We start from the raw sequence: 26,711 nt of genomic DNA, 5'->3' as shown, positions 1-26,711 counted from the left end.
AGGCACCTGGGTCATCATCAAAGCATCTTAGATCAAAATGAGCCTTAATTCATTTGCCTCCCCCCTTTACAGAGGAGAAAACAGTGATCTCTGGTTCAGAGTGTGTGCTAAGTCGCTTCAGTCATGTCTGACTCTGTGCGACCGACCCTGTGGACTGTAGCCCGCCAGGCTCCTCTGTCCATGGGATTCTTTGGGCAAGAATACTGGAGTGGGCTGCCATTTCCTTCTCCACTGGTCCAGAGTAACTAAGCAAAAGATCATTTCCCACCCACCTCTTTGAATTTCCAACCTAGTGATCTCTTGAAAAATAATATCATGCTTTTTTTGGGGGGGGTACTCATTGGACTAAGATAACATCATAGTAAGTAGCAGAAGCCGTGATGGACATACCTGAGCAGTTGGGTATCCCGACAAACTTGGTGATGTCCATTCTTTGGCTCACATCCTGGGTTATCCCCCTCCAGCCCAAGGTACCATACACTTTTCCCCTGATTGTGGGTTCTGTTTTGCTTTGGCATAGGGCTTTAGCATACACCCTCGAGGGCCCAGCTTTCAGCTTCTTCTCCTCTATTTCATGCTTTAGCTTCTTGTTTTCCTTTTGCAGATGGACCATCACATTGTGGAGGTGGCTGGGGAAGGAGAGGGAAGGACAGGTGGGTGTCTGGTCTGCTTCGGCCCTGTGGACACCCAGTTCCTTCCAGAGCTAGGCTCTCATGCCTTCTGTGGAAATGGAGGCCTATGTGCACCCCCTGGAAGAAGGCCAGGTCTGGGGTTGGGGTGGACCCACAGCCAGCACTCCTGACCCATGGTGTCATGTCAGCTCTGGGCTGGCTTTCTCAACTGTTAGGTGGGGACAATTCAGCCTGATATGCCTTCTGGGGCTCATATAAAAATCCAGTTTGATAAATAATAGAAATTTGACTCATAGAGCCAGAAGAGCCAGAAGGACTTGGGCTGTGTGTCTCAGTTTCTCATGGCCACGCCTTGGAAACATCTGCACTCAGTTCTGATGCCAAAGTCCAAGTTCTCTCGCCTCCCTCAGCTGAAAGGTTGAGAGCACAGGGGATCCTGGCTCTGTTGAGAGCTTGGGCAAATTACTTGTCCCCACTTTATGGATGCAATGGCAGCTTCATGTAGGTGAGGGGAAAGGTAACTGAGCATAACCTTGTGGCTCAATAAATGGCAACTGCTAATACTAACAGCCTCATTTCTCCAAAACCAGTGTTGAGGGCAGTGGGTGACAGGGTCTTTGGATTCAGGCCTCCCATGTTGAGATTCTGACTCTGCTGCTTTACAGGTCATGAGACCATGGGATAGGTATGTAGCCTGAGTTCCTCCCTTTCTAGATCTATAAATGTGGATTATAAGTGCACTGCACGTGTGAGGTCTTATAAAGATTAAATAAATGAACACATGTAAAGCACTTAGAACAGTGCCTCATATATGGAAGCAACAAATATTAGTTGAGCTCTTGTTATGAAGATTAAAAGATGGTGTTCCTTTTATGAGGGGAGGACTGCTCCCCTCGTATAGAAGTCCCTTCTATGTTCTATGTCCTTCACTTGGAGAGTTCTCTGTTACCACAGCTTAGCCACCACCCTAACTAGTACAGTCTGCTTTTCAGTTCCTGTTTCCTTCTCAGCATTCTGGCCTCTGAGAACTGTGGAAGGTGACAGAGATGAACAAAGAGACTATTAAACCTCTTTTTAGTCGTTGGTGGGGGGACTGAGGCCCAAAGAGGTCAAGTGGTGTGTCAAGAGTTCACACACACAGATTCAGGACCCAGGGTCCTTCTGCACACATCCAGGAATCCCTGGTTCCTGGCTGAGTCTTCTCCTTACGGCCAAACTGCAGCCAGGGAGGCATGGGATGACTTACTCCTTTTCACCAGTCAGCTTGGCGATATATTTGACCTGTTCCCGGAGCTTGTTTCCTAGTTTCTCATTGGCAATCCTACAATAAAATTCACAGAAGAGAAAGAGTTTCCTAGACCCCTGTGAGCAAGAGTGCAAGTTGGCTGAAAAGGACATTGGGTGTTCTTGTCAAGGCTTCTGCTGGGCCTAGACCCCCGCTCCCCACTCGTTCCTCAGCCCCCAGAGCTAAAGCCTTCCTTGCAACTGGCAATGAAGAGGACTCACTATACTTCAATGGAAAACCACTGTGGTCCCAAGGGCGTTCAAGGGATCCAGGCAATGAAAGGCAGTAAAGTCCGTTGCCAGGCTGGTAAGAGGAAGTATCCCTTCTGTCAGGGAACTGCTCCATTTCTGGGTGGATGGGCTTTCTGAACTTGCCTGAAGGGTTGAGGCCCCTTCATCTTATTCCTAACCTTTGGGCTAGGCTGAGACTGGATCAGCCTCCTAGGAGGGCTCTGTGTGTGTGTGTAACGCTATTCTTTAGCACATGTGTGATTCCAGCCCTTAGAACCCTGCCTTACTGCTTTTTCCCTCACTTACTTCTGCTCTTTTGCCCATTGCTCCATGTTGGACATAATCTGATCATTCTCTCGATGCATCCTGCAGTTGTCTTTGGGTGCAGACCGCTGGGGCAGGCAGGGCTTTGGCACAAGAAGTAAATGAGATAGTAAGGGGAGGGAGCGCAGGCCTATCACCTCCTGACTCCCACATCAGGCCTCCTTTCTTCCTGGGAGAGGAGACGTTGACTCTGCCATCCAACCCCGAGGCTGGAGTTGGAACTAATGCAGCAGGACTTCTCTTCCAGCAATGCCCTGTCACAAAGGTGATTTCTCTGAGCAGATACCACTTATGCTAGAGACAGAGTAGGCTTGTTCCTTTATAATAATGATTTTCAGGGTAGCAAAGTGACTTATTCTAAAAAAGCAGTATATTAAACCTTTTAAAAAACAGATGGAAGCAAAAATATCGGGTAGGAAGAGATGTTTTCTCCCCCCTATTCTGAGCAAAGGCCAGTAGTCACCCTGAGATATGTGGTGGCCTCCTGCTACAGACTTCATTGCTCAGAGAGATGGGCATGCCCACTGAGCTCTCAGCCGATTCTGAGGTGTCAGAAGGGGCTCGCTCTGGAGGGGGACGGACCAGTGATTACCTAAGTCAGGGGGCTGCTGGTGTACCTGACAGGGAGATGGCACTCTCTCTCCTCTGGATTGGGACCTTGGTTCTGCTCAATATCTCTATCAATAAAGTCACAGGAAGATGGTCGGGTTGAGACAGCAGCTGTGGGCCTTGAACACCCAGACCCTGCTTTGGTACTGAATGGGGCAGATGTCCTTTTCTTGCTCCCAGGCACTCCCGCCCCCAGCCCCACCCAAGGGTGTCTGTCACCCCATCTGTGGTCCTGGGATGTTCTTGGGGGTGGACTGTGGATGTTCTTGGTGGAGGAAGTGATCAGAAGTCAAGGGGCACCCACCTCCTTCTCGTCCGCCAGGAGGTTCTCTTTCAGGGCGCACATTTCCTCCTGGAATGCCCTGAGCTGCTCCTCTTTAGCAGCCAGCATCTTGAGGTCGCACTGGTGCTGTTTCTGCCACTGCAGCACCTGGTTGCTCATATCCTCCAGCTTTTTGTCGAAGGCTTGCACCTGCTCGGGAGCGCATGGTGAGGAGGGAGACCCCGGCCTGCCACCCAGTTCCTGAGTACTCCCAATAAAGCGGGAGGGACATTTCTCTGGGAGGTTTGCTGGGAGTATTTTATTTCCGGCGGCCAGCAGAGGGCGACCCTGCTCTGATTCGTTGCCACCTTCCAGAAACCTGAGGAGCCCAGCAAAAGGGAGGGAGCTCAGCAAAAGGGAGCGAGCCCAGCAAAAGGGAGTGAGCCCGTTAATCAAAGGGTAGCTCAGGGCGAAGTGTACAGCTCTGAGTGAAAGAAGTGACCCTGGGCCCCTGGACAGGACAGCAGCCCGAGCCTTTGGCTGCTCCTCACCTCTAGCTCGCTCTGCTGCTGGAAGCCCTGCAGTTTTTTTAACTCCCCATTCAGCTTTTTCATCCTCTCTTCATAGGCAATGATTTCTTCTTCCAGCTGAAGTTTCCTGTCTTGGGCCTGTGTCAGGCTCCGGTGCAGATTCTTTGTCTCTGAGGTCGAATGATTGAGCTTTGATAAAGACAAAGATGTGGGGCGGGGGATGGAGAGTGGCTGTCGTTGTGCTTGGGTCCTCTCTGCCGAGACCTGAATGGGGAAGGGTTCTACGCCCCCCACCCTCTTCTCCCCAGGGTGGCAGAGACACCCGGTCACCTTGCTTAGTGTCCCAGAGAGGGGTGAGAAGTGACAACAGTCAGTCTTCTGCATCTCCCCTTTTGCTTTCCCATTTCCTCTCTTTCCAGTTCTATGAACTGATCAGCCAGGGGTGATCAGCACAGGGGTAGGACATGAATTTCCCTGAAAACCCAGGAATTGGGAAAAACCTTGCCCCAGGTCACCCATGAGCAGAAAGACTTGCTCAATTTGGCCTCTATCCCCTTCTTCCCCAAAGCCTCACTAAGAAGCAAGTCTTCTCTGGACAGACATCCCCGCCGATGCAAGGGCTTGCAGATGGCCTTGTGACAGCCGGTCATGCAGGAAATCGACTCCTGCACCTCTCATGCTACTGGGGAAATTCAGATATTAAACAGCCCTGGGATGGGTGGTGCTGTTGGTAAAGACTCTGCCTGCCAATGCAGGAGACTTAGGAGACATGGGTTCGATCCCTGGGTTGGGAAGATCCCCTGGAGAAGGACATGGCAACCCACTCCAGTATTCTCGCCTAGAGAATCCCATGGACGGAGGAGCCTGGCAGGCTACAGTCCATAGAGTCACACAGAGTCAGACATGACTGAAGTGACTTAGCACACATCTCTTAGGAGATGAGAGGGTGTAGCCCACCTTCTCCAGGGCTTGTGTGAGGTCGTCCTGGCAGCAGGCTGACTTCCGGCATAACTCCTCATAGACGTCCTTACTGATCATGGTCTGGAGGTAGTGCTTCTCTTTCTCCCCAGCCTTGTCTAGCTGAATCTTCAGACTCGCTATGGTCTCCTTCTGAGAGGTTATCTTTAGGGCAGGGGAACATCACTGTCAGGGTTCATGGCCATAGAGGCATTTTCTGTGTTCACAGAAGATAAACAAGCACCGGTCTCTCTCCTCTCTGCACCAGCTTGCCAAGCAGTCTGTGATAATGCTCACTTCCCCTCACCGTTGTAAGAGGAAAAACTGCTTTCCCAAGTCTTTTGCACTCCTCTCCCCAAACTTCCTTTCTATTAATAGTTAGCACATCCCCCCAAAACAAGGAATATTGGAAGCACTGGGCCCTGATGTGGCAAGCACATGAAAAGTCTCTTTCACAGACTTCACAGCTTTGATGCATGCCAACCAAGCATGCGTCCTACATTCATAACTGGATGGTTTCTGTTAACAGCTGATTGTCTCATGGTTAAGAGTTAGGATTAGGGTTAACCTGGAATTCAGCTCTAGGTCATAAACACGATGCAGCATTTCAGCTGTGTGCGTTATGCCTCAGTTCCTGACATAATCCATCAGACCTAATGCACCACGAATGCAGGACTGTGTGTGCTTTTTTCATCACTGTGTCCCCATTACCCAGAGCTCAGGGCATGGCCCACTAAATAGGTGCTCACTAAATATAGCAAATGACTTGTCTAGACTGAATGAAATATTGTACTGGGCAACATGAGGGATGAATTCAACATGTGGTTCTGACAGAGTGTGTTTAAAATTGAAATATGGACTACTGATGAAAGGAAATGCGATTTAGAACACAAAACTAAGCCTCTTTCTAAGGGTTGTTTCCAGTGATTCAAAAGGTATATTTTATGTGGGGTGTGTGTTAAGAAAACGGAAAGTGCTTACACACACCCAGACCCCTCTGGATTCCCATCAAAGGAATTCTGAAATTAGTGCTGCAGGTTGCCTATTTACATAACTAACTTTCTTTTGGCAAATGTGATAACATGTATACTAAGTCGCCTCAGTCATGTCTGACTCTTTGCGACCCCATGGACTGTAGCCCACCAGGCTCCTCTGTCCATGGGATTCTCCAGGCAAGAATACTGGAGTGGGTTGCCATTCCCTCCTTCAGGGGATCTTCCCAACCCAGGGATCGAACCTGCGTCTCTTATGTCTCCTGCATTGGCAGGCAGGTTCTTTACCAATCGCGCCACTTAAGCAGCCCAAATGTGATAACAGGCCTATATTAAATATTTAGGCAGTATTCCTTATATTGAGAGCAGTTCCTTGGGGATTTGCATGATTCAGACCTCAAGTTTGGATCACACTAGAGGAGAGACAAAACTCCAGAAACATCAGTGCCTCAGACCTCTGCTGTTTAAGATGGCAGCCATTAGCCACATAAGACTATTGAAATTTAAAGGAAACTAAAATTGGTGAATACTAAGCTTATAAATTCAGTTCCTCAGTCCTACTAAGCCATATTTCAAGCACTCAATAGCCACATATGGCTAGTGCATGTAGTATAAAGTAACTCTAACATAGAACTTTTCCATCATCACAGAAAGTTCTACTGGGTAGGGCGATTCTTACACTGAGAGTAGTCATAGTATTTTAAGGTGATTTTTTTTTTTTTATTATGAAGGAATCAGAGCTGCTTGGTCTCTCATTTATAATTCAGGAGACCACCTAATAAAGATGCTGTATTTTTTTCTGGGCCGGAAAGGTGGAGTATCGCCATTCATGATGAAGAGAAAAAAGAGGTTTGGTGCGACAGGCAGATGATCCAGGTTCAAACACTGCTCCATCCCATCACATACTAATTAGTGAGTTTGAGCCTCATCCTTTCTCTCCTCTGTAAACCAGCAGAGGGAAGCTATGTCAAGGACTTAAGTAGACAGTCAGTCAGTGATGACTGAATGTGAGCCTAGAGCCTCACATACATTAGAAGCCATTGACTCCTTTTTTTTTTTTTTTTAATTAGTTGGAGGCTAATTACTTCACAACATTTCAGTGGGTTTTGTCATACATTGATATGAATCAGCCATAGAGTTACACGTATTCCCCATCCCGATCCCCCCTCCCACCTCCCTCTCCACCCGATTCCTCTGGGTCTTCCCAGTGCACCAGGCCCGAGCACTTGTCTCATGCATCCCACCTGGGCTGGTGACATTGACTCCTTTTTGTCTTTAATTCATGTAACAAAATAGAACCAAGTCCTCTTCCACCTCATTTTTTTGTGCTTTGGGACTATTTTTGGAAGTGTTCCCTAGCAAATTGCCCCTAAACAATGGGTTCCCCCAACTCTGGTCTAAAAGGTAACTCTGGAAGACTTGATGCCAAAGCACAGATGGTTTGAGGCTTCACCAGATATTAAGACCTTCCACAACTGGAAGAGATCCTTCTCAGCCAGCAGGTGGGTGATGGAGGCATACCCCACTTCAGGAGAGAAGTGGAGCCTCAGAATGCTTATGGACTGGGCAGTTAGTGGCATTTCTGTGATGCAGAAGAGCTGGGTGCCAACTTAAGGGTCAAGAGTCACAGGGCTCAAATTTCTCAGCCCTTTGGGGTTTCTGTGTACTCACCTTATTAGTCAGCTCCTCGTTGACTTGCTGGGTGCTGTTTTGTTGGCAGAGCGAGGTGTCCAGTTGTATACTATATTGCTTTACCTGTGATTTGAGGTTATCATTCTCCTCCTCCATCTTTCTCAGATTCTCCTTGGACTGCTCCCGGATTAAGGAACAACACCCAGAATGGAGGCGTTACTTCAGACACCCGAAGAAGCCCCTCCTTCTCTGCCCTCAGGCGCAGCTCTGCGCTGTGCCTGGTGTATCTCAGGCCTTCTCTCTCCCCTTAACGTGTCTTTCTCACCTTCCCGCCCTTCTCTCCTGAGGTCTGAGTACCCTCAGCCTCTATATGACACCAGGCCATGCAGGGCTCAGGTCCAACCCTGGGATTCTTAGCCCTGAGTCTTCCCAGATTATCCTCACCATCTTTTCTTTCCTTCTTCCTTCTAGTCGGAATGTCTCGAACTCTTGCTCCACTAACTTCTGCTGATCTTTGCTCTTTTTCAGTTGCTCCTTTTTCTCCTCCAGCAATCTGGTTACCTCCTGAAGTTGTTCTTCTAGACTGCTTTTGGAGGAGGCTTGCTCCCTGTTCTGAGAAAATAAACGCTGGGCTGAAAGTCAGTGTTAGACACCATATTTGGGGGCGGGGGGGAGTGGAAACCCAACCCAGGCAGCTGTTCACAGAGATGACTGAAATAAATATGAGGACAACTCCTTGGTTATTTAGCATGTATAACAAAAAATTCCCTCAGATTGAGCAACATTTTTTTTTTGGTTCAATTAGATATACTTTCTATTTATAGATACAGGTCTCACTTATTTACCAAGACTTTCCACATAAAAATCTCTTTGAAGAAATTTTCTAAAAATCGTAGAAAAATACAAAAAGAATAATTCAAAGTTAAAAAAAACTAAATTGATGAGAAGGAGAGCTTTTGAGTCCTAGAAAAAGAAATAGTATTGTCCTTTTGTTTTTAAGCTTAGCCCTTGAAAATGCTTATTGGTTGTGGGAACTGGAGCTGACTGGCTGGCTTGGCAATTCTAACACAAATTCTGGACAAGTAGTTTGCAATGGATTGGTGGTATCATCTTCCCAAATAAAGAACAATGCAATTTTTTTTGGCCTTGCCGCTGGGCTTGTGGGATCTTTAGCTTCCGACCAGGGATTAAACCCAGTCTCTCAGCAGCGAAAGAGGGGAGTCGTAACCATTGCACTGCTGGGAAATTCCCAAGAGCTATGCATTTAGTCTTAAACAGAGCCAGTGCTTGAGCTGGCCACCTGCTTGCCCTCCGTACCTGGTGTTGAATGTGGTTTATACGATCTAGCTGTTCATTCAGTTTTACATCTTGCTCGGCCAGTGTCTTCTGAAGCTGCCTCTTTTCCTTCTCTGAAATTTCAAGCTTTCTCGTGACCTCAGAGAATTCTAATGTCAGCTCCTCTATCCGTTTCCTAAAGCAAAATGCCAACAAACAAACAAACAAACAAACAAACACAGGTGGCTGGACTTCAGGGTCCGTGTCAGTGGACTGTGGGCTGGCTGCAACAGGGCTTGCTACCCCACTCTTCGGCAGCAGCCCATGGTGCCCAACTGGCTCACGGGGGACAGAGCCCCTGTCTGGAGGTGGACCTGCGTTACCTGCTGGGGGCGAGCTCCTCCTCAGCCGTCAAGGAATCCTTCTGCAACTTCTGAAGCTCCCTCTGGAGCTCCTGGATGGTCTCTGCCTGCTGCTTCTCCAGGCAAATACAGCTTTGCAGCTTCCTCTGGCAGTCCTCCAGGCTGTCATTTGCCATAAAGGCCTCTTCTTTGTAGTCGGCTGCTTGCTGAGCTGCAAAAGACAGGAGATGGCCCCTGGGGTGTGTCCACGTGTGAGAGGACTATGTGTGAAGGTTGGACTCTCAGATGAGGCCAGTTTAAAAAAGTCTGCTCCTTCATGTTGTGACTTACTTCAGTTTCCAATCTGTCCTCCTCTCTCTCTACTTCATTATCACTCCTGAAGAGCTTGGTTAAATTATCTGTTTTCAACCTACCCACTAGCCATGAACTTCTTCTTAAGTTAAATAAATGGGTAGAAATTGCTCAGTATCTGTTTTGCGACTCACCCCGTCACTGGGGACAAATCCTGACCTCATGGAGTTTAGCTGTACCTGGCTCACCTGATGTAGAGAACACAGTAATGTTAAACTCACACTGACCGTGAACTCAGGAAGCAAGATCAGTGTGGCTAAGTAGAGCCAGGGCCTTAGGAGAAGGAAGAGAAAGGTAATTATTGGTGGTGGGTGGAGGTGGATTGTTAGAGGAAATGCACAGTGAAGGGAAGAGGCGGGCATGTCTGAAGAGGATGGGAAGATACCAGTTTTTAACTGGAAAGCGAGAAGGAATGGTGGGAGACAGTTAAGTGCATGGACTCGAGGCGCGTTTTGAAGAAGGTTGAAAGGCTGAGAGAAATATTTAAACATGATTTAGTGGGTTCTTGAGCAGGGACCTGCCATAAAGGAAAGAGTGTTTTAGGAAAAGTAGAATGTCTTAGAATGGAGAAAGATTTCTCATAATATCCTTTTAGCCCACGTCCTTGTCTACACTGGGTATGAAGGAAGAAGCACTCAAATAATTTGTTTACTGTAGTTTCTCAACACCAAATACCTCCCCACTTCCTGTCGTTTTTCCTATCATTTCTACATTAAATATCACTCCTCTCTCCGTTTTTTGTATTTTTTTTTTTTGCGGGGGGGGGGCCTGGAATACTGGAAGAAAGATGGTGTCAGTATGGAAATAATTATATACCCAGAAGAAGGGAGGAGGACTTTTTTTTTTTAACAAGGAAGAGAGCAGGTTCAGCTTTGGGAACGTTGGGTTAGTCAGGAAGGTGGATGCAGCTAGTCTCTAAAGGCAAGACTGACAAGGTGCCATGTCAGGGCTGGGGCTCCAGGCATTGGAGTTGCCTGCAGAGAAATGTGGCCACAAGGAGCGGAGGCGCTCACCAGCAGAGGAGCAGCAGAGGGTGGGGTCTTAGAGATGGGTGACCAGGGTCAGGGCAGGAGGGAAATGAGGTGAGACCTGTGGAAGAAAGGGTCAGATCTGTGGAAGAACGAGGGACCTGTCGTGTCTCCAAAGCTAAGAAACAACCACTGAGGTGTGGGGGCCAATGGCGTGGACATACACAGAGTTAGAGGGCGAGGAAGGACACAAGCTTTGAACTTTTTTTTTCCAAAATTGATACATTGCTCACATAACATTTATCCTTTTAAATTGTATAGTGCAGTGGTTTCTGGTAAACTCACAAAATTGTGTGACCATGAGCATATAACTCCAGGACATTTTTTTATCACCCCCAAACAACCCATATCCAAGTCAGGAAGTTACTAGTGACTTCTGAGAAAGCACTTTCAGCAGAGGGGCAAGAACATAACCCACACTCTAAGTGCATGTGTCTGAAGGCCAAAAAAGGAGAGAGAGAGTTAAAAAGCAGGGAAGGAAGAAGTGAGTGGTGTGATAAAGGTCCCAGAGAAGGTGGAGGGGAGTGTGGTGCAAAGAAGCAGGGTACAGAGCTCTGCGCTCTGGTGTGAAGGAAAGGAGAGGCTGCCGAAAAAACGTGGGCATGTGAGAGCAGCAGTCTGCTTTCCCAGCCTGAGCACCTGCTGTGTGGTGGGCGCTTCAGAGGGAAGGTAAGGTTGGGGTTAGGAAGGGGCTTAGAGGGCGGTCCTAACTGCTGTGAGGTGAGATGGGATCCTGAGGCGATAGGAGTGAGAAAGTGGAGAGGGAGAGGGACATAGCCATCTGGAGAGGGGAGGGGACTGCTCTGGTCCAGTGGGTTGGAGGCAGCAGGGACAGTGCTTGCCCGGGGGCCTCACCAGCCAGCCTCTGTTGCTGTTTGGCGTCTTCGAGACAGTCCTTCAGCTTCTTGATCTCAGCTCGCAGGTGCCCGTACTCGACCTTGCACTTGTCCTGCCTCTCCTCCTGGATGGCGATTTCGAGTTCGTTTGTCATGCACTGCTGCTTCTCCAGCTCCATCTCCTTTTTCACTAGATTGTTCTGAACCTGCGCCAGCTCCTTCTCTAGCTCGTGCAGCATTTCGTCTTTCTCCTGGAGGAGCTGAAGAAAGTGAAGTGTTAATGCTGATGGAGGCCTGAGGAGCAGCAGGGCCAAGTCAGCTAGAGATCACCTTGAGCCACCGTCTTCTTTTGTCTGGATGTTGCAGTAGCCTCCACCTGGGCTCCCTGCCTCCCCTTCGGGCTATTCTCTGACAGAGAATAGCAGCCAGAGGTGGGCTTTTACAAATGCGAGCCAGATCTTGTTATGCTTCTGTTCAAAGCCTCCACTTGGTCCACCTCACATGGAAAAAGGCCAAAGTCCTTACAAAGACCTCCTGGGATGCTCACGATCTGGTACTTGGCTACCTGTCTGACTTTACCTCTTGCCACCCGACACTTGTTCTGCTTCTCAGCTCACTCCCGCCTTAGGGTGCCAGCCCTTGCTATTGCCTCTGTCTGGAATATTCTTCAGGATCTCAGCCTGGGTGGCCCTCTTTCTTCATTCAAATTTCTGCCCAAATGTCACCTTATCAAGGAGGACCTTCCCTGACTACCCTGGGTAAAACAGCCACCAAGTTGTTTTACGAATTCATTAGTACCTAACATTTTATTGTATATTTTGTTATTTGTTTGTTGTCTGTCTCTATAGACTAGAACACAAGCTCCATGAAAGTAGGGATGGCACATGTTTTATTATATTCTTCATGCCTAGAAGAGTGCTTGGTGTATCATAGAAATTCAAAAATATCTGTTGAATGAACATATGAGTGACTCAAAGATGTTTATCCAGACTCCTCACTTCCTGCTGTCATCCCTCCAAACATCTCTATTTTAAAAAAATTAATTTATTTTTAATTGGAGGATAAGTGCTTTACAATATTGTGTAGGTTTCTGCCATACACCAATGTGATTCAGCCACCGATATACATATGTCCCCTCCTTCTTGAACCTCCTTCCAACCTCCCACCCCATCTAACCCCTCTAGGTTGTCACAGAGTGCTGGTTTGAGCTCTCTGAGTCACTACAGCAAATTCCCACTGGCTATCTGTTTTGCATATGGTAGTATATATGTTTCCATGCTACTCTCCCAATTCATCCCATCCTCTTCTTCCCATCCTGTGTCCAAGAGTCTGTTCTCTATGGCTGTGTCTCCACCAGTTCAGTTCAGTCGCTTAGTTGTGTCTGACTCTTTGCGACCCCATGGATTGCAGCACTCCAGGCTTCCCCGTCCATCACCAACTGCTGGAGCTTGCTCAAACTCATGTCCTTCTAGTCAGTGATGCCATCCAACCATCTCATCCTCTGTCATTCCCTTCTCCTCCTGCCTTTAATCTTTCCCAGCATCAGGGTCTTTTCCAAGGAGTCAGTTCTTTGCATCAGGTGGCCAAAGTATTGAAGTTTCAGCTTTGGCATCAGTCCTTCCAATGAATATTCAGGACTAATTTCTTTAGCATGGACTGGTTGGATCTTCATGCAGTCCAAGGTACTCTCAAGAGTCTTCTCCAACACCACAGTTCAAAAGCATCAGTTCTACGGCACTCAGCTTTCTTTATAGTCCAACTCTCGCATCCATACATGACTACTGGTAAAACCAGAGCTTTGACTAGATGGACCTTTGTTGACAAGGTAATGTCTCTGCTTTTTAATATGCTGTCAAGGTTGGTTATAGCTTTTTTTCCAAGGAGCAAGCGTCTTTTAAGTTCATGGCTGCAGTCACCATCTGCAGTGATTTTGGAGCCCCCCAAAATAAAGTCTCTCACTGTTTCCATTGTTTTCCCATCTATTTGCCATGAAGTGATGGGACTGGATGCCATGATCTTAGTTTTCTGAATGTTGAGTTTTAAGTAACTTTTTCACTTTCCTCTTTCACTTTCATCAAAAGGCTCTTTAAGTTCTTCTTAGCTTTCTGCATAAGGGTGGTGTCATCTGCGTATTTTAGTTTATTGATATTTCTCCTGGTAATCTTGATTCCAGCTTGTGCTTCATCTAGCCTGGCATTTTGCATGATGTATTCTGCATATAAGTTAAATAATCAGAGTGACAACATAAAGCCTTGACGTACTCATTTCCCTATTTGGAACCAGTCTGTTGTTCTATGTCCAGTTCTAACTGTTGCTTCTTGACCTGTATACAGATTTCTCAAGAGGTAGGTCAGGTGGTTTGGTATTCCCACCTCTTGAAGAATTTTCCACAGTTTGTTGTGATCCACACAGTCAAACACTTTTGTGTAGTCAATAAAGCAGAAATAGATGTTTTTCTAGAACTCTCTTGCTTTTTCTTTTTTTTCTTTTTTATTTTTTTTTGCTTTTTCAATGATCCAGTGGATGTTGGCAATTTGATCTCTGGTTCCTCTGCCTTTTCTAAATCCAGCTTAAACATCTGGAATTTCATGGTTCACATACTGTTGAAGCCTGACTTGGAGAATTTTGAGCATTACTTTGCTACCATGTGAGATGAGTGCAATTGTGTGGTAGTTTGAACACTCTTTGGCATTGCCTTTCTTTGAGATTGGAATGAAAACTGACCATTTCCAGTCCTGCCTGTGGCCACTGCTGAGTTTTCCAAATTTGCTGGTATATTCAGTGCAGCACTTTCACAGCATTATCTTTTAGGATTTGAAATAACCTCAGCTGGAGTTCCATCACCTCCACTAGCTTTGTTCGTAGTGACGCTTCCTAAGGCTCACTTGACTTCGGGTTCCAGGATGTCTAGCTCTAGGTGAGTGATCACATCATCGTGATTATCTGGGTCATGAAGATCTTTTTTGTACAGTTCTTCTGTGTATTATTGCCACCTCTTCTTAATGTTTTCTGCTTCTGTTAGGTCCATACCATTTCTGTCCTTTATTGTGCCCATCTTTGCATGAAATGTTCCCTTGGTATCACTAGTATTCTTGAAGAGATCTCTAGTCTTTCCCATTCTATTTTTTCCCTCTATTTCTTTGCATTGACCACAGAGGAAGGCTTTCTTTTCTCCTTGCTATTCTTTGGAACTCTGCATTCAAATGGGTATATCTTTCCTTTGCGTCTCCACTGCTACCCTGCAAATAGGTTCATCAGTACCATCTTTCTAGATTTCATATATATGCGTTGCCCAGAGTGTATGTTTATTTAGGCATTCAGTCATGTCTACTCTTTGCGACCCTCTGGACTGTAGCCTGCCAGGCTCCTCAGTCTATGGGATTCTTCAGGTAAGAATACTGGAGTGTGTCACGAGAAATTTCAAGGAAGAGCTCAGAATCCCACCCTGTCCCCCCGCCCCCCATCCCCTGGGCCCTCCCATGTCCTTCCCGGTGTCTAAAGCGCCGTAATCTCACTGCGCATGCGTGGGTGCTCTCCAAGCAACACTGAGGATGGCAGAGCGCAGAGCCCGCTCCCGCCAGGCCTGTCTCGCACCTGCCATCTGGCGGTTTCAATCAGGGAGCTCCTCGCTTTACCTTGTCTTTCTTCAAACCAAGCTTCTGTGTCTCGGTGAACTGCGTCTGCAGCTCCTGCAGCCGCCGCTGTATGATGATGACCTCCTTATCCTTCCTCTCCACGTGGGCAGATGTCTCCTCCCGCAGCCCGTGCAGGTCCAGCTCTAGCTTCATCATGTCTACAGCGGGAGGAGACAGAGTGTTTCTTGCTCAGAGGGGCGCTCCGCCTTCCAGGGCTCCCCTCACCCCCCTCCGCCGCTGGCCCACGGGTTACCCTTCATGATGTTTTTCTTCTGTTCTGATACGGACTCTAGCTCCATGCGCAGATCCTTCACGAGGTTCTGGTACTCCTCCACGTGCAGGCACTGGCTGTCTTTCTGCTCCTGCAAGTGCTTCAGTATCTGGGCAGACGGAAGAAGAGCGGGGCGGGGTGAGGACCTGCGGGGAGAATGCGCCCTAGAATGGCCAGGGTCCAGACAGGCAAATCCGGAGGGACACAGAGTTAGAAGAACAGTTGCCGGGGAGGGTGGGCGGGGGGGTGGGGGGTGGGGGTGGGGGTTGGGGGAGGGAGGATGGGGAGCGATCCGTGATCGCTCATGGATATGGGTCTCTTTCTGGAGTGACGAAAATGTTCTGAAATTAGTGGTGATGTTTCCCAACTTTGTGAATATACTAAAAACCACTGATTTTACACTTTAAATGGTGAGTTTTTTGGTATGTTTGGAGAAGGAAATGGCAACCCACTGCAGTATTCTTGCCTGGAGAGTTCCATGGACACAGGAGCCTGGTGGGCTCCGTGGGGTCACAAAGAGCCGGACACAACTGGGTGACTAACACTTTCCTTGTATGTAATTACATCTCAATTAAAAAATAAAGAGTAAAAAGAAAAAAAGAAGGACATGGCCGACTTCACCTGCTCACACAGAATGGAATGTGCATAAAAGCCACCCCCTTCCTTCTCGCCACACTCAGTGTCATTCATGAAGCACTACTGTGTGTCAGGCACTATTCTGGGTGCTGCACACACCACAGACACCAATTCTTACCCCAGGGAGCTGACCTTCTGGTGGGGTGAGGCAGACAAAGAGCATAAAGTAGTGACTTACAGAAAACATGAAGAGCTGCTAAGTGCTATGGAAGAAACAGGTCAGCAAAAGGGGAATGGAGATGTATGGGGTGGAGGTGTGGTGTGAGGTTGGATAGGTAAGCCTCAGTGAGATGGTGACCAAGGAAGAACAATTAGTTGTCTGGCCATGATGGGATGCTGGGGAGATAGTTGATGTGATTTCAGAGTTGACAGTGATGGTGGGCTGCACTATGAGGACTGAGGGGAGCAGCTGCAGAAATGCAGGGCAGTCACCGTAAGACTTAGGTGTGGGCCCTGTAGGGCCAACTGAGGGAAGAGAGGTGGCTGGCCCTAAGTGAGATGTGAGTAGTTCCAGTCCTAACAGAATATTTACATAATGGCTTTGGGTAGGATATATAAAACGGTACGGGAAACTGGATTCTGTTTCTTGAAGAAATCTCTACCTTTAAAAAAGAAAAGGAGTGTTAAAGAATTATTTGTGTTTAGTAGATACAGAGTTTCAGTTTTATAAGATGAGAAAGTTCTAGAGATTTATTGCACAATAATGTGAATATACTTAACACAACTAACTGCACATTTAAAAATGGTTGAGGTGGTCAATGTAATGTTATGTTTTTTTTTTTTTCCATTATGAAACATTAAAAAGTGAACGAGGAATAAAGACATTTCTCAAACATGGAGTGTGTGAGATCTTGCTATATGTCAGAATGTGAATAACGTGGGACTGACCTTTAAAATATATGTTGACAGATGTACAAGGAGAAATTCCAAAGTTCATCCAGACTCTGTGGAAATAGAAAGTCCTGGGAAAAGATGCATCTCTGTTCCCCAACCAGGGAATCCCTTGGAGAGCTAATGTGTGTTGACTCTGCCACTTCTCTTTACCACTACAGTATTTAGCATCGGCATGGCCTCATGTGGCTGGGCTTTATTTCACATCTCAAATTCAGGCGTGACTGACTTCAAATCCCCTAGAAGGGCCCCTCGCCTTGTTTCCACTGTTGTATTGATTGGTCAATTTGATTTATTTATATGGCTTAAATGTTTTTTCATTATTTGAATCAACTTTTGAGATGGCTTTGAATTTTGAAAACATAAGAGTTTTTAAAAAGGGAGTGAATTTGAATTAATAATCTTCCCTAAATTTGTTGCTTTTCAATTTCAGCCAGAAACCAGAAGGCTGGATGATTCTCTTGAATCTAGCAAGCCAACAGGAGTCTCTGTCTTGTTTAGCTATACCATTGGACACGAATGAAGAGATAGGTTCAATGCCAAAATTCAATTTCAAAAATCTAATCATGCCAGACACATTCCTTGGGTACATTGTATACAGTATCCTTACGGGAGGGCTGAACAAAGTGAGGCAAATATAGAATAAAATATAAAATGTAGTATAAAAATTTTAACAAGAAGGAGAACCCAGAATCAAACCCAACTCGGCCCATCCCATCAGGCACAAATAGGCAAATTTCTCTCACCTTTTTGATGTCTTCACAATCTTCTGAGGAGCTAGGGGGGTGTCGGTGGGTGGCTGTATAGGAAGCAAAGTCTGCTTGTAATTTTATCAAAGCCTCTTCACGCTCCAGAACCTGCAATATAGCAGAAATCAGTTACACTGGATCATCAACACAGCTGGCTTGTTACTAGTGCTATTTTTGCAAGGTGTTCCTTTGTCAGCCCAAGTTTACTACAGCATTGTATAATTCATATTATATAAACTAGGGAGAAAGAATTATGTTTTCAGTCTTATATCAAGGCTCACTAAGGCACAGACAGCGGTTTTTCTCGAGTCCATCAATGGCCACAATTTGGACTCCCTCTTGATCCTCTCTGTGTGGTCCAGTTTATGAGGCAGAAGAAGATTCTTTGGAGGCTGTGATGGAAAGATGCACTGAAGATACAGAAGATAGGATTCAAAGTTCAAGAAGTAAAGAAGGAAGCTTCTTATGGATTGAGTGAATATGTATGTTTTTTAAAATTAAAAAAAAAACTGAAACTAGTTCTTGTTTCTTGAAAATAATTCAAATAGAACCCAATCATCAAAAATAAGAAGTGAGGGACTTTCCTGGTGGTCCAGTGGCTAAAATTCTGAGCTCCCCATGCAGGGGGCCTGGGTTTGATCCTGGTCAGGGAACTAGATCCCACATGCTATAACTCAGAGATTGCATGATGCAACTAAAAATCCAGAGTACCACAAATAAGACCTGGCACAGCCAAATAAATAAATACTTAAAAAAAAAGAAAGAAAAAGTGAGACTCTCCCATCCACTTATTCTCTTCTTTCTCACTTCTACTAAGGAGGAGGAACACTATTGGTAATTTACAGTAGGGGTCCCCGACTTTCAGGATCTAATGCCTGATGATCTGAGGTGGAGCTGATGTGATAGTAGTAGAAATAAAGTGCACAATAAATGTAGTGCACTAGAATCATCCCGAAAACATCTCCACCACCTCCCCCATCTGTGAAAAAATTGTCTTCCAGGAACTGGTCCCTGGTGCCAAAAATGTTGGGGGTCGCTGATACATACTTCTATATTATGATCAAAGACTTTAAAAAATAAAAGCTGGATTGGACTCTACACAGGATTCTGAAACTTTTTTCTCAATAATATACCACAAATATCCTTCTATGCAGCCCTTACAGATCTACTTAATCCTTTCCCTTGGCATATTATTATTCCATAATATGGATGTCTTTTTAATCATTTCTCTTAATCTCTTTAACTGTTTCCTTGCTGATGGACTCCTTGGTTGTTGAGTGAGATTTTAAGTCTCTTTAGAATCTCAGACTTAGTGTGAGTTGGGGATGCACACCGAGGAGAATATGAACAAGAGGCAGGGGCACTATATGTAAGACATGTGAGGAGTGCTGGTAAAGAGATTACTTTAGGTGATTCTTTCCCCTCCTCCCTTTACTCAAGACTTTATTTTGGGTCTCTTGGGAAAATGTTCTAGAAGGAGACACTTACCAAAGCGTTACTGCAGGCTAGCTTATTTCGAAGTTCCTGTATTAGATCATCCTGTTCAGAGACCTTTTGCCAGACTTCAGATAATCGTTTCAGGGTCTCCTGATGCTCTTGAATCATGCAGGGAGAAGTGTATATACGCACCTTTGAATGATCACCCTTGTTCTCAGGCTCCTGGGATATTTAAAAGTGATAGGTTGATTTTGAGTCAATTTTGGAGTCAATTTCAGGATGCCATGAGCATGAACAATGTCTAGACCTATATTCTAGAAGTTCATGTTCACATATATGATTCATATATGTGAATCAGATCTTCCAGAACAAAAGAAAAAAATTAAAAAGAGCACATACAATAAAAAGTTCAAATGGTTCACAAGAGAATACACTGAAAAGTAAATCTTGACCTCCGTGGTCCAGGTCCCGCTTTCCATGATGGTCTATGTTACCAGTTTTTTTGTATATCCTTCTGGGGATAGTTTATGCATATTTATATATCATTTATATATATGTATGTAACCCCTTGCTCTTTCCCTACCCAAGTGAAAGTCTTTTGCATATTATTCTAAACATTTGTTTAGGGTATTTTCCATATTGCTACTTGTAGATCTATCTTATTCTTCTTTTAAAATTAATTTCAAACTGCACAATAAACACACACAAATATAGATAAAATCCTCACAGAACACTGTAGGGACTTTCCTGGTGGTCCAGTAAGAATCTGCTTTTCAATGCGGGGGACTCAAGGGTCAACCTCTGGTTGGAGAACTAAGATCCCACACGCCAAGGGGCAAGTAAGCCTGCATGCCACAACTAGAGAGAAATCCATGTGCTGCAACAAGGAGCCTGCATGCTGCAGCTAAGACCTGACAGCCAGACAAAAACAAAAACAAAAAAAAGCAAACACCAAACTGCCCCACCCCAAACCTCTAAAATGAAAAACACTGTAATATTACAGGCAAGTCTAAATTTCTCTTTGACCACCACCTCTAATCCCATACTTACTGCATTCTCCAGAGATGATAACTTGTGCATATCTTTCTAGAACTTTATCTATATGTTTACATATATACAAATGAATATTGTAGAATACAGATATTATTTTCACTTTTTGAAACACATTTTTTCTCAACAAGATGTCTTAGAAATTTATCCATGTTGGTACACGTGCCTCTATCTTGGCTATTTTAAGTTGCTTTTAAATATATTTATCTAGTTTCCTATTGATGGGAATATATGCTGTTTCCAAGTTTTTTTCTAAAATGAAGCTGAAATGAATATTTTTGCACATAAATCTTTGAGTAGCTATTCTAGTTTATGTGTAGATTGAATTTGTAGATGTATTATAGGAATTTATCTAAACAGGGTCTATTTAAAACTTTGATAGCTGTTGCATGATTACCCTTCAAAGAAATTGTACCAATTGACACTCTCATCAACATGAATATGCCTGTTTTCCTAGAACTGCATTTTTTATTTTTAAATGTCTTTCTCTAGATTATCTGAAATCATGCATGAAGGTTACTACCTGTTCACTGGTCTGCACTAATAATGGGGTGAACTGATGCAGAGAAGCAAAAAAGAGCAAAAAGTGCTAGTTTGGATGGTAGATCCTTTCTCCATTAAACTATCTCTCTAACTGGGCTTTTTCAGGCAAAGTTAGAAATAGTGCATGTTCACTGAGCATGAAAGTTGCCCATGAGTATATAAATAATTCAGTGTCTATGTGGAAAAAGGAATGGGGAACAATAAAAAAGTTAAGAAACAGAAAGATGATATCTACAGATTACAATATCTTAACTGACAGTATGAAAAATAGAAATTAATTTTAAAGTAATAGAAGAAAAATTCCTGGAATTGAAAAAAATGTAGATCTTCAGATTCAAAGGATCAGCTAAGTGTTGAGAGACTTAATGAGAAATAAATTTTAAAAAATCCTGAGCCTAAAAACCTCTAGAGTTCAAAGAGATAAAAGAGGTGACTCACACAAAATGAGAAACAGGTTGAAAACTAACAATTCCTCTTTAATACTGCATGGTATAATACAACACAGCTATAGTTTTCTAAGACTTAGTTGTAAATCTGTATACCTAATCAAAATAGCATTCATGAATGATGGCAAAATAAACCTTGTTCAGACATGGAAATTTTGAGAATTTTTACCATTCACTGTTGTTTCTGAAAGAATTAACAAGGAATTATTGCAGCAAAAGGAAAAGTCCAAGAATGCAGAAGAGGTGGAGTATACCGCTTAGTGAGTAAAAGTTGGCTTTATTTGTAGTCTTAAAGAAATGTACATTTTTTCTGTCATTTAACTAGCTCAAGAAATTAAAGAAAAGATGAAAAATTTTCAAATTCATTTACATTAGCATAGCATAATCCAGACACCAATATGAGAAGAGAACACATAAATTTAAGTCATCAAAATAATCTCACTTCTGAAAATAGATAAAAACTAAATGCTAATAAACTTATAATAGCAGTTTATTATAATTTAACAGCTTATTATGATATATATTATTTTGATTAAAATTAAATTAAATTATTTAATTAAAATAATAACATATATCAAGGAGGATTGGTTCCAGGAATGTAATGATTGTCCTGTAAATGAAAATCTATTAATTTATTACACTTCATTACAGGAAAAAAACTCTATGATTACTTTGATAGGTGCTAACAAAAACATCCAATAAAATCCAGTATCTATTCCTGGTAAAAATTCTTGATAAGCTATGTAGAGACAGTTACATCTTTAACTTCAAAAAGGATATTAACAAGAATCCAAGAACAGATATTATACTTAAAAGTGGAATATTAGAAACATTTAAAAATATGAGGAGCAAGGCAAGGATGCTACAATTCGACACTGTTCTGGAGGTCTTAGTCAATGTTGTAAGATGGAAAATAAGTTGTATAAATGCCAACAAGGAAAGCAATTTAGGAAAACCTGAGATAGTCAACTAAAAATCTGGGAACAGAGCTCAAAAATATCAGGATAAGAGCTTTTCTCTACAACAATAATAATTAATAGAGTTAAATGTACAAAAGAGCTCATTCATAAAACAATAACTGTAATACATCTAAGAATAAACTTAAGCGAGAAATATGTGAGATCTATAAGGAAAAGTGTAAAATCTTACTAAAGGACACACAAGAAGCCTTGAATAAAAGTATAAACATATCATGTTCCATGTGTGTGCGCATGCTAGGCCACTTCAGTTGCGTCTGACTCTTTGCGACCTCAGGGACTGTAGTCCACCAGGCTCCTCTGTCCATGAGATTCTCCAGGCAAGAATACTGGAGTGGGTTTCCATGCCCTCCTCCCGGGGGTCTTTCCAACCCAGGGATCAAACCTGTGTCTCCTGCATTGCAGGCGGATTCTTTACTGCTGAGCCACTGGGGAAGCCTGTCATGTTCCATAGGGTATGATAATTTCCCCCAAATGAATATAAAGTTTGAAAGTAAGACAATATGAATTTCACCAAGACAAGAGATACAAAAATGACCAAGAAATATTTGAACATAAAGAACAGTGAAGTTGGACCTGCTCTAAAAGGAGGTGTGAAAACGCACTATCAGTTAAAAGTTACTATTAAAAACAACTCTGATCTTGGTGCAGGAACTGGCAAGTAGATCAAAAGAACAGAGAATCCAGAAAGAGATTAGTATGAATTTTGAGCTGGCACTTCAAGTCAATGGGAAAAGGCGGGGATGTTTCATAAGTGGAGCTGGGACAACTGAAGATCCATTTTGATAAACATAAAATTACAGCCTTCTCTAATTATTTATATGGGGCTTCTTGGCCCTGGGTCAGGAAGATCTGCTGGAGAAGGGACAGGCTACCCATTCCAGTATTCTTGGGCTTCCCTTGTGGCTCAGCAGGTAAAGAATCAGCCTGCAATGTGGGAGACTTGGGTTCGATACCTGGATTGGGAAGATCCCCTGGAGAAGGGAAAGGTTACCCACTCCAGTATTTTGGCCTGGAGAATTCCATGGACTGTATAGTCCATGGAGTTGCAAAGAGTCAGACACAGCTGAGCAACTTTCACTTTCACTGTCTTAGGTGGGTCAGTGGTAAAGAGTCTGCCTGCAATGCAGGAGACACAAGAGATTCAGGTTTGATCCCTGGGTGGGGAAGATCTCCTGGAGAAGGAAATGGCAACCCACTCCAGTATTCTTGCCTGGGAAATCCCATGGACAGAGGAGCCTGGCTGGCTACAGTTCAAGGGGTCTCAAAGAGTTGGACATGACTGGACAATGAAATAGCAACAGCAGCTCATTATTTATTAATGAAATATATATATATATATATATATATATATATAATACATGTATTTTCCAGGTGTACTAAAGCTAAAAAACATAAAACCACAAAATTATAAAACTGCTAAAAGACAGTATAAGATAAACTTTTGCAATCTGGGGGGTAGTGAAGGCCTTCCTATATAAGACATAAAACCTAGGATCTATTTAAAGAAGGGTTAAGAGATTTAGTTTCATAAAATTAAAAACTTTTGTATGTTGAAAAATACTATTAACAAGAAAAAATAAAAATTACAAACTGGGAGAAAATATTTGTAACTTATATAATGAAGCATTATTACCTATAATATAGATAATATAGAAGATATAATATAGAAGATATAATATAGATAATGTAGAAGAACCTTCTAAATCTATATCATAGAAGGTGTAGAACCATCTATGCTGTTGCTGTTTAGTTGCTCAGTCGTGTCTGACTCTGGACTCCATGGACTGTAGCCTGCCAGACTCCTCTGTCCATGAGATTTCCCAGGCAAGAATACTGGAGTGGGTTGTCATTTCCTTCTCCAAAGAACCTCCTATAAGTCAACACAAAAAAGGCTAACAAGCGAATTAAAAAAAAATGGTTAAAGATTTAAAAGCAATTTGTAAAACAGAAATCCACAGGACCGATGCACTTATGAACAGGGCTCAATACTTTGTTCATGAGGTGGGCATTGTGAGGTGCCTCCCCGATCCCTTTTGGCAGTGAAAGCTGGCTCTAGCACCCCTCTAGCTGTAGGGGTGCTGCCCTAAGACACTTCAGCAGTCAGCCCTTCTTGGGGGTTGCCTGGGTTGAAGAAAACATTTGCCCAAGGTCATGTCTTTCCCTAGGAAGACAACTCACATCCAATCACTGATCACCATGGCGGTATAAAGGCCAGCTCCCTTCTCCCCAGTTTATAATTGCTCTAGAGGTCTGTACAGTCTCAAAGCTCGCCATGAGGTTGACTGAGGCATTTGCTGGGACAGCTCAATGTTTCCTTCTGCCCAACCCTGCTTCCTTTCCCTTCACAGGAGCTGATGCCAAGACCTTTCTCTAAAAATGTCTGACATGCCAGTCTGTCTCAGAGTCTGCTTCCTGGGGAGCTCAACCCACAATGATTAGAACTAAAGGAAATAAAAATTGTATGATAAAATCTGTTTTATTTTCCCCCATCCATCAGTTTAACACAACTTAAAGAGACTGAAAACATGCCCTGCGAGTGTGGGGGGAATTACTGTTGTTCAAAGTGTAAACTGGTAGAAGCTTTTTTAGTATTCAATGTAGAATTATCTTTAAACATTAAAAATAAGCATTTCCTTTGACCCAGCAAAATCCCACTTCAGGAATTAGCCCCTGTGTGTGGTAGACAAACAGGTCAGTAGATGGCACAGGGTACAGTCATACTACAGAATACAAGGTAGTACTAAAAGAAATAATCAAGAAAGAAAAGAAAAAATCATCAAGATATACATTTAAAAAGCAAAGTGCAGAACCACATTTTTAAAGTGACTCATTTAGGTAAAAAGAAAACCTTAACATTTTATACATGTAAGTGTAGTAATAGGCTGGGGAAGATGGCCAGCACATTTTGAGTGACTGCCTAGGGGGAGAAGTGTGGGATGGAGAAGGGCAAAGGTGAACTTTTACATTTAATCTCCATAATTCTGTCTAGAAAGCCTATATTGCTGTATTAGTTGTATAATTTTAAAAACCAATTAAAAGTAAAAAGAAACAGGTTCAGGCACTTTGGCTCTTCTTTGCTATGTTTCCTGATTTCTCCTCCTATTTGATTCTGAAGCTATGATTTGCATGAGTCTTGTGACCGAGAAGAGCCCCCATGGCAACATGGAAGATTTGGAAGCTCATTTGGTCATTTATTTTCTGCCTTATTCGAAGTGGTGGTTCCTTATATTATCTTTCCTTGTGAGTCATACGGTAAATAATCTGTCTGCAAAGTGGGAGACCTGGGTTCGATCCCTAGGTGGAGAAGATCCCCTGGAGAAAGGAATGGCTACCCACTCCAGCGTTCTTGCCTGGAGAATTCCATGGACAGAGGAGCCTGGTGGGCTACAGTCCATGCAGTTCCAAAGAGTTGAACATACTTTCTTTTCTTCTCCTTATGTTAATTAAGGAGCCTTAACATTCCTAAGGAGCAATCTTACAAAAGATGTGAAGGCTTGAAGTTCAAAGCTGAGGGCCACAAAAATCAGGGGAAGGAATGACAACTAGTTGAAAGTTTGGATTTCTGACAGAGAGGGTGGGACCACTACAGGGACCACCAAGAGTTCCTGGTCCGAGTGGTCTGGTTGAAGTCCTACCTGACCGACGATCTCGCTGAGCTCCCCCTCCAACATCTTCACTTGGCACTGAAGTAACTCGATGTTGCTCAGGGAAGCCTGGTATTTATCCCTGTAGAGATTTAAGCTCCTTTCGAGGGAGACGATTTTGTCCCCAGCCAAGGCGAGTTGCTCCTGGGCCAAATGGAGCTTATCCCCTGTGTTCTCCTTATGATTTCCCAGTTCTTCCTCATAGAGAATCACCTGTTGGTATAGGAAAGAAACCACACTGAACCCATGGAAGCATCTAATGATGAAAGGATATGGCTATAACATAGCATGCAGAGGAGTCTTCTATCTTAACTAAAAATGCAGATGCAAAGAATAGGCCCAACACAGATCTAAAAGTTACAGTACAGAAACAGATCGCCAGTCCAGATTTGATGCATGAGACAAGTGCTCAGGGCTGGTGCAGTAGGATGACCCAGAGGGATGGGATGGGGAGGGAGTTGGGAGGGGGTCCAGGATGGGGAACACATGTAAATCCATGGCTGATTCATATCAATGTATGGCAAAAACCACTACAATATTGTAAAGTAATTAGCCTCCAGCTAATATAAATAAATGAAAAAAAAAGTTACAGTACATAAAATCAGAATGGTAATGATTAGAAAAAATTTCTAAAAAGATTGTCCTGTTTGGATGGTAAGCTTCTTAAAGGCAGGGACCATTTCTGTTTCCCATTCTTCCTGGTATGCAGTTAATTCAATAAAGATATATTAGTTGATTAACAGGAATGAAAGCATAGCTCCATTTTTAAAGGACTTGAGATGGCAGTATTATTTCTTTACTAGGTATTCTCTAGAGGTCTAATTTAGAAAATGTGGAGTCCCTGGTGCACACAGGTCTGCTTCAGCAAAGTTCCCTACAGACAGTGGGGGAATAGGACCTGAAGTTCCTGGGGAATTTGCATCCTCCTTATTTAGGCTCTTTTTCTTCCTAATCAGTTAATTAGTCAACCAATTGAGCAGATATTTATTGAATGCTCAAGAACAATGTCTTCGGTGCTTAGGGGTATTTATACTTACATAGCACAGGCTCCTCGCTCACAGCATTTACAAACTTCTATTGGGGGAGATACAATTTAAAATTAGCAAACAGCTCTTGAGTGTGCT

The 26,711-nt window shown here is 43.8% G+C and overlaps 1 protein-coding gene across 1 annotated transcript in view; it reads right to left on the bottom strand.

The window, feature by feature from the left end:
* PMFBP1 (polyamine modulated factor 1 binding protein 1) overlaps window positions 1-26,711 on the bottom strand; it is a 53,597-nt gene that overhangs the window by 446 nt on the left and 26,440 nt on the right. The window contains exons 4-19 of the mRNA XM_061135012.1: window positions 25,579-25,800; window positions 18,976-19,146; window positions 17,485-17,595; window positions 15,194-15,320; window positions 14,941-15,098; window positions 11,325-11,565; window positions 9,112-9,301; window positions 8,771-8,924; window positions 7,898-8,065; window positions 7,493-7,630; window positions 4,830-4,994; window positions 3,894-4,061; window positions 3,385-3,552; window positions 2,454-2,554; window positions 1,879-1,953; window positions 391-629 (exon numbers count right to left, since the gene is read on the bottom strand). Coding sequence (XP_060990995.1) covers window positions 391-629; window positions 1,879-1,953; window positions 2,454-2,554; window positions 3,385-3,552; window positions 3,894-4,061; window positions 4,830-4,994; window positions 7,493-7,630; window positions 7,898-8,065; window positions 8,771-8,924; window positions 9,112-9,301; window positions 11,325-11,565; window positions 14,941-15,098; window positions 15,194-15,320; window positions 17,485-17,595; window positions 18,976-19,146; window positions 25,579-25,800 — 2,596 coding nt within the window. The remainder of the gene's footprint in view (window positions 1-390; window positions 630-1,878; window positions 1,954-2,453; window positions 2,555-3,384; window positions 3,553-3,893; window positions 4,062-4,829; window positions 4,995-7,492; window positions 7,631-7,897; window positions 8,066-8,770; window positions 8,925-9,111; window positions 9,302-11,324; window positions 11,566-14,940; window positions 15,099-15,193; window positions 15,321-17,484; window positions 17,596-18,975; window positions 19,147-25,578; window positions 25,801-26,711) is intronic.

Source organism: Dama dama, chromosome 4 (genome assembly GCF_033118175.1).
Source record: "Dama dama isolate Ldn47 chromosome 4, ASM3311817v1, whole genome shotgun sequence".
Lineage (NCBI taxonomy): Eukaryota > Metazoa > Chordata > Mammalia > Artiodactyla > Cervidae > Dama > Dama dama.
Note: the sequence above shows the minus strand (reverse complement) of the source record. Positions and strands in the feature narration are given on the sequence as shown.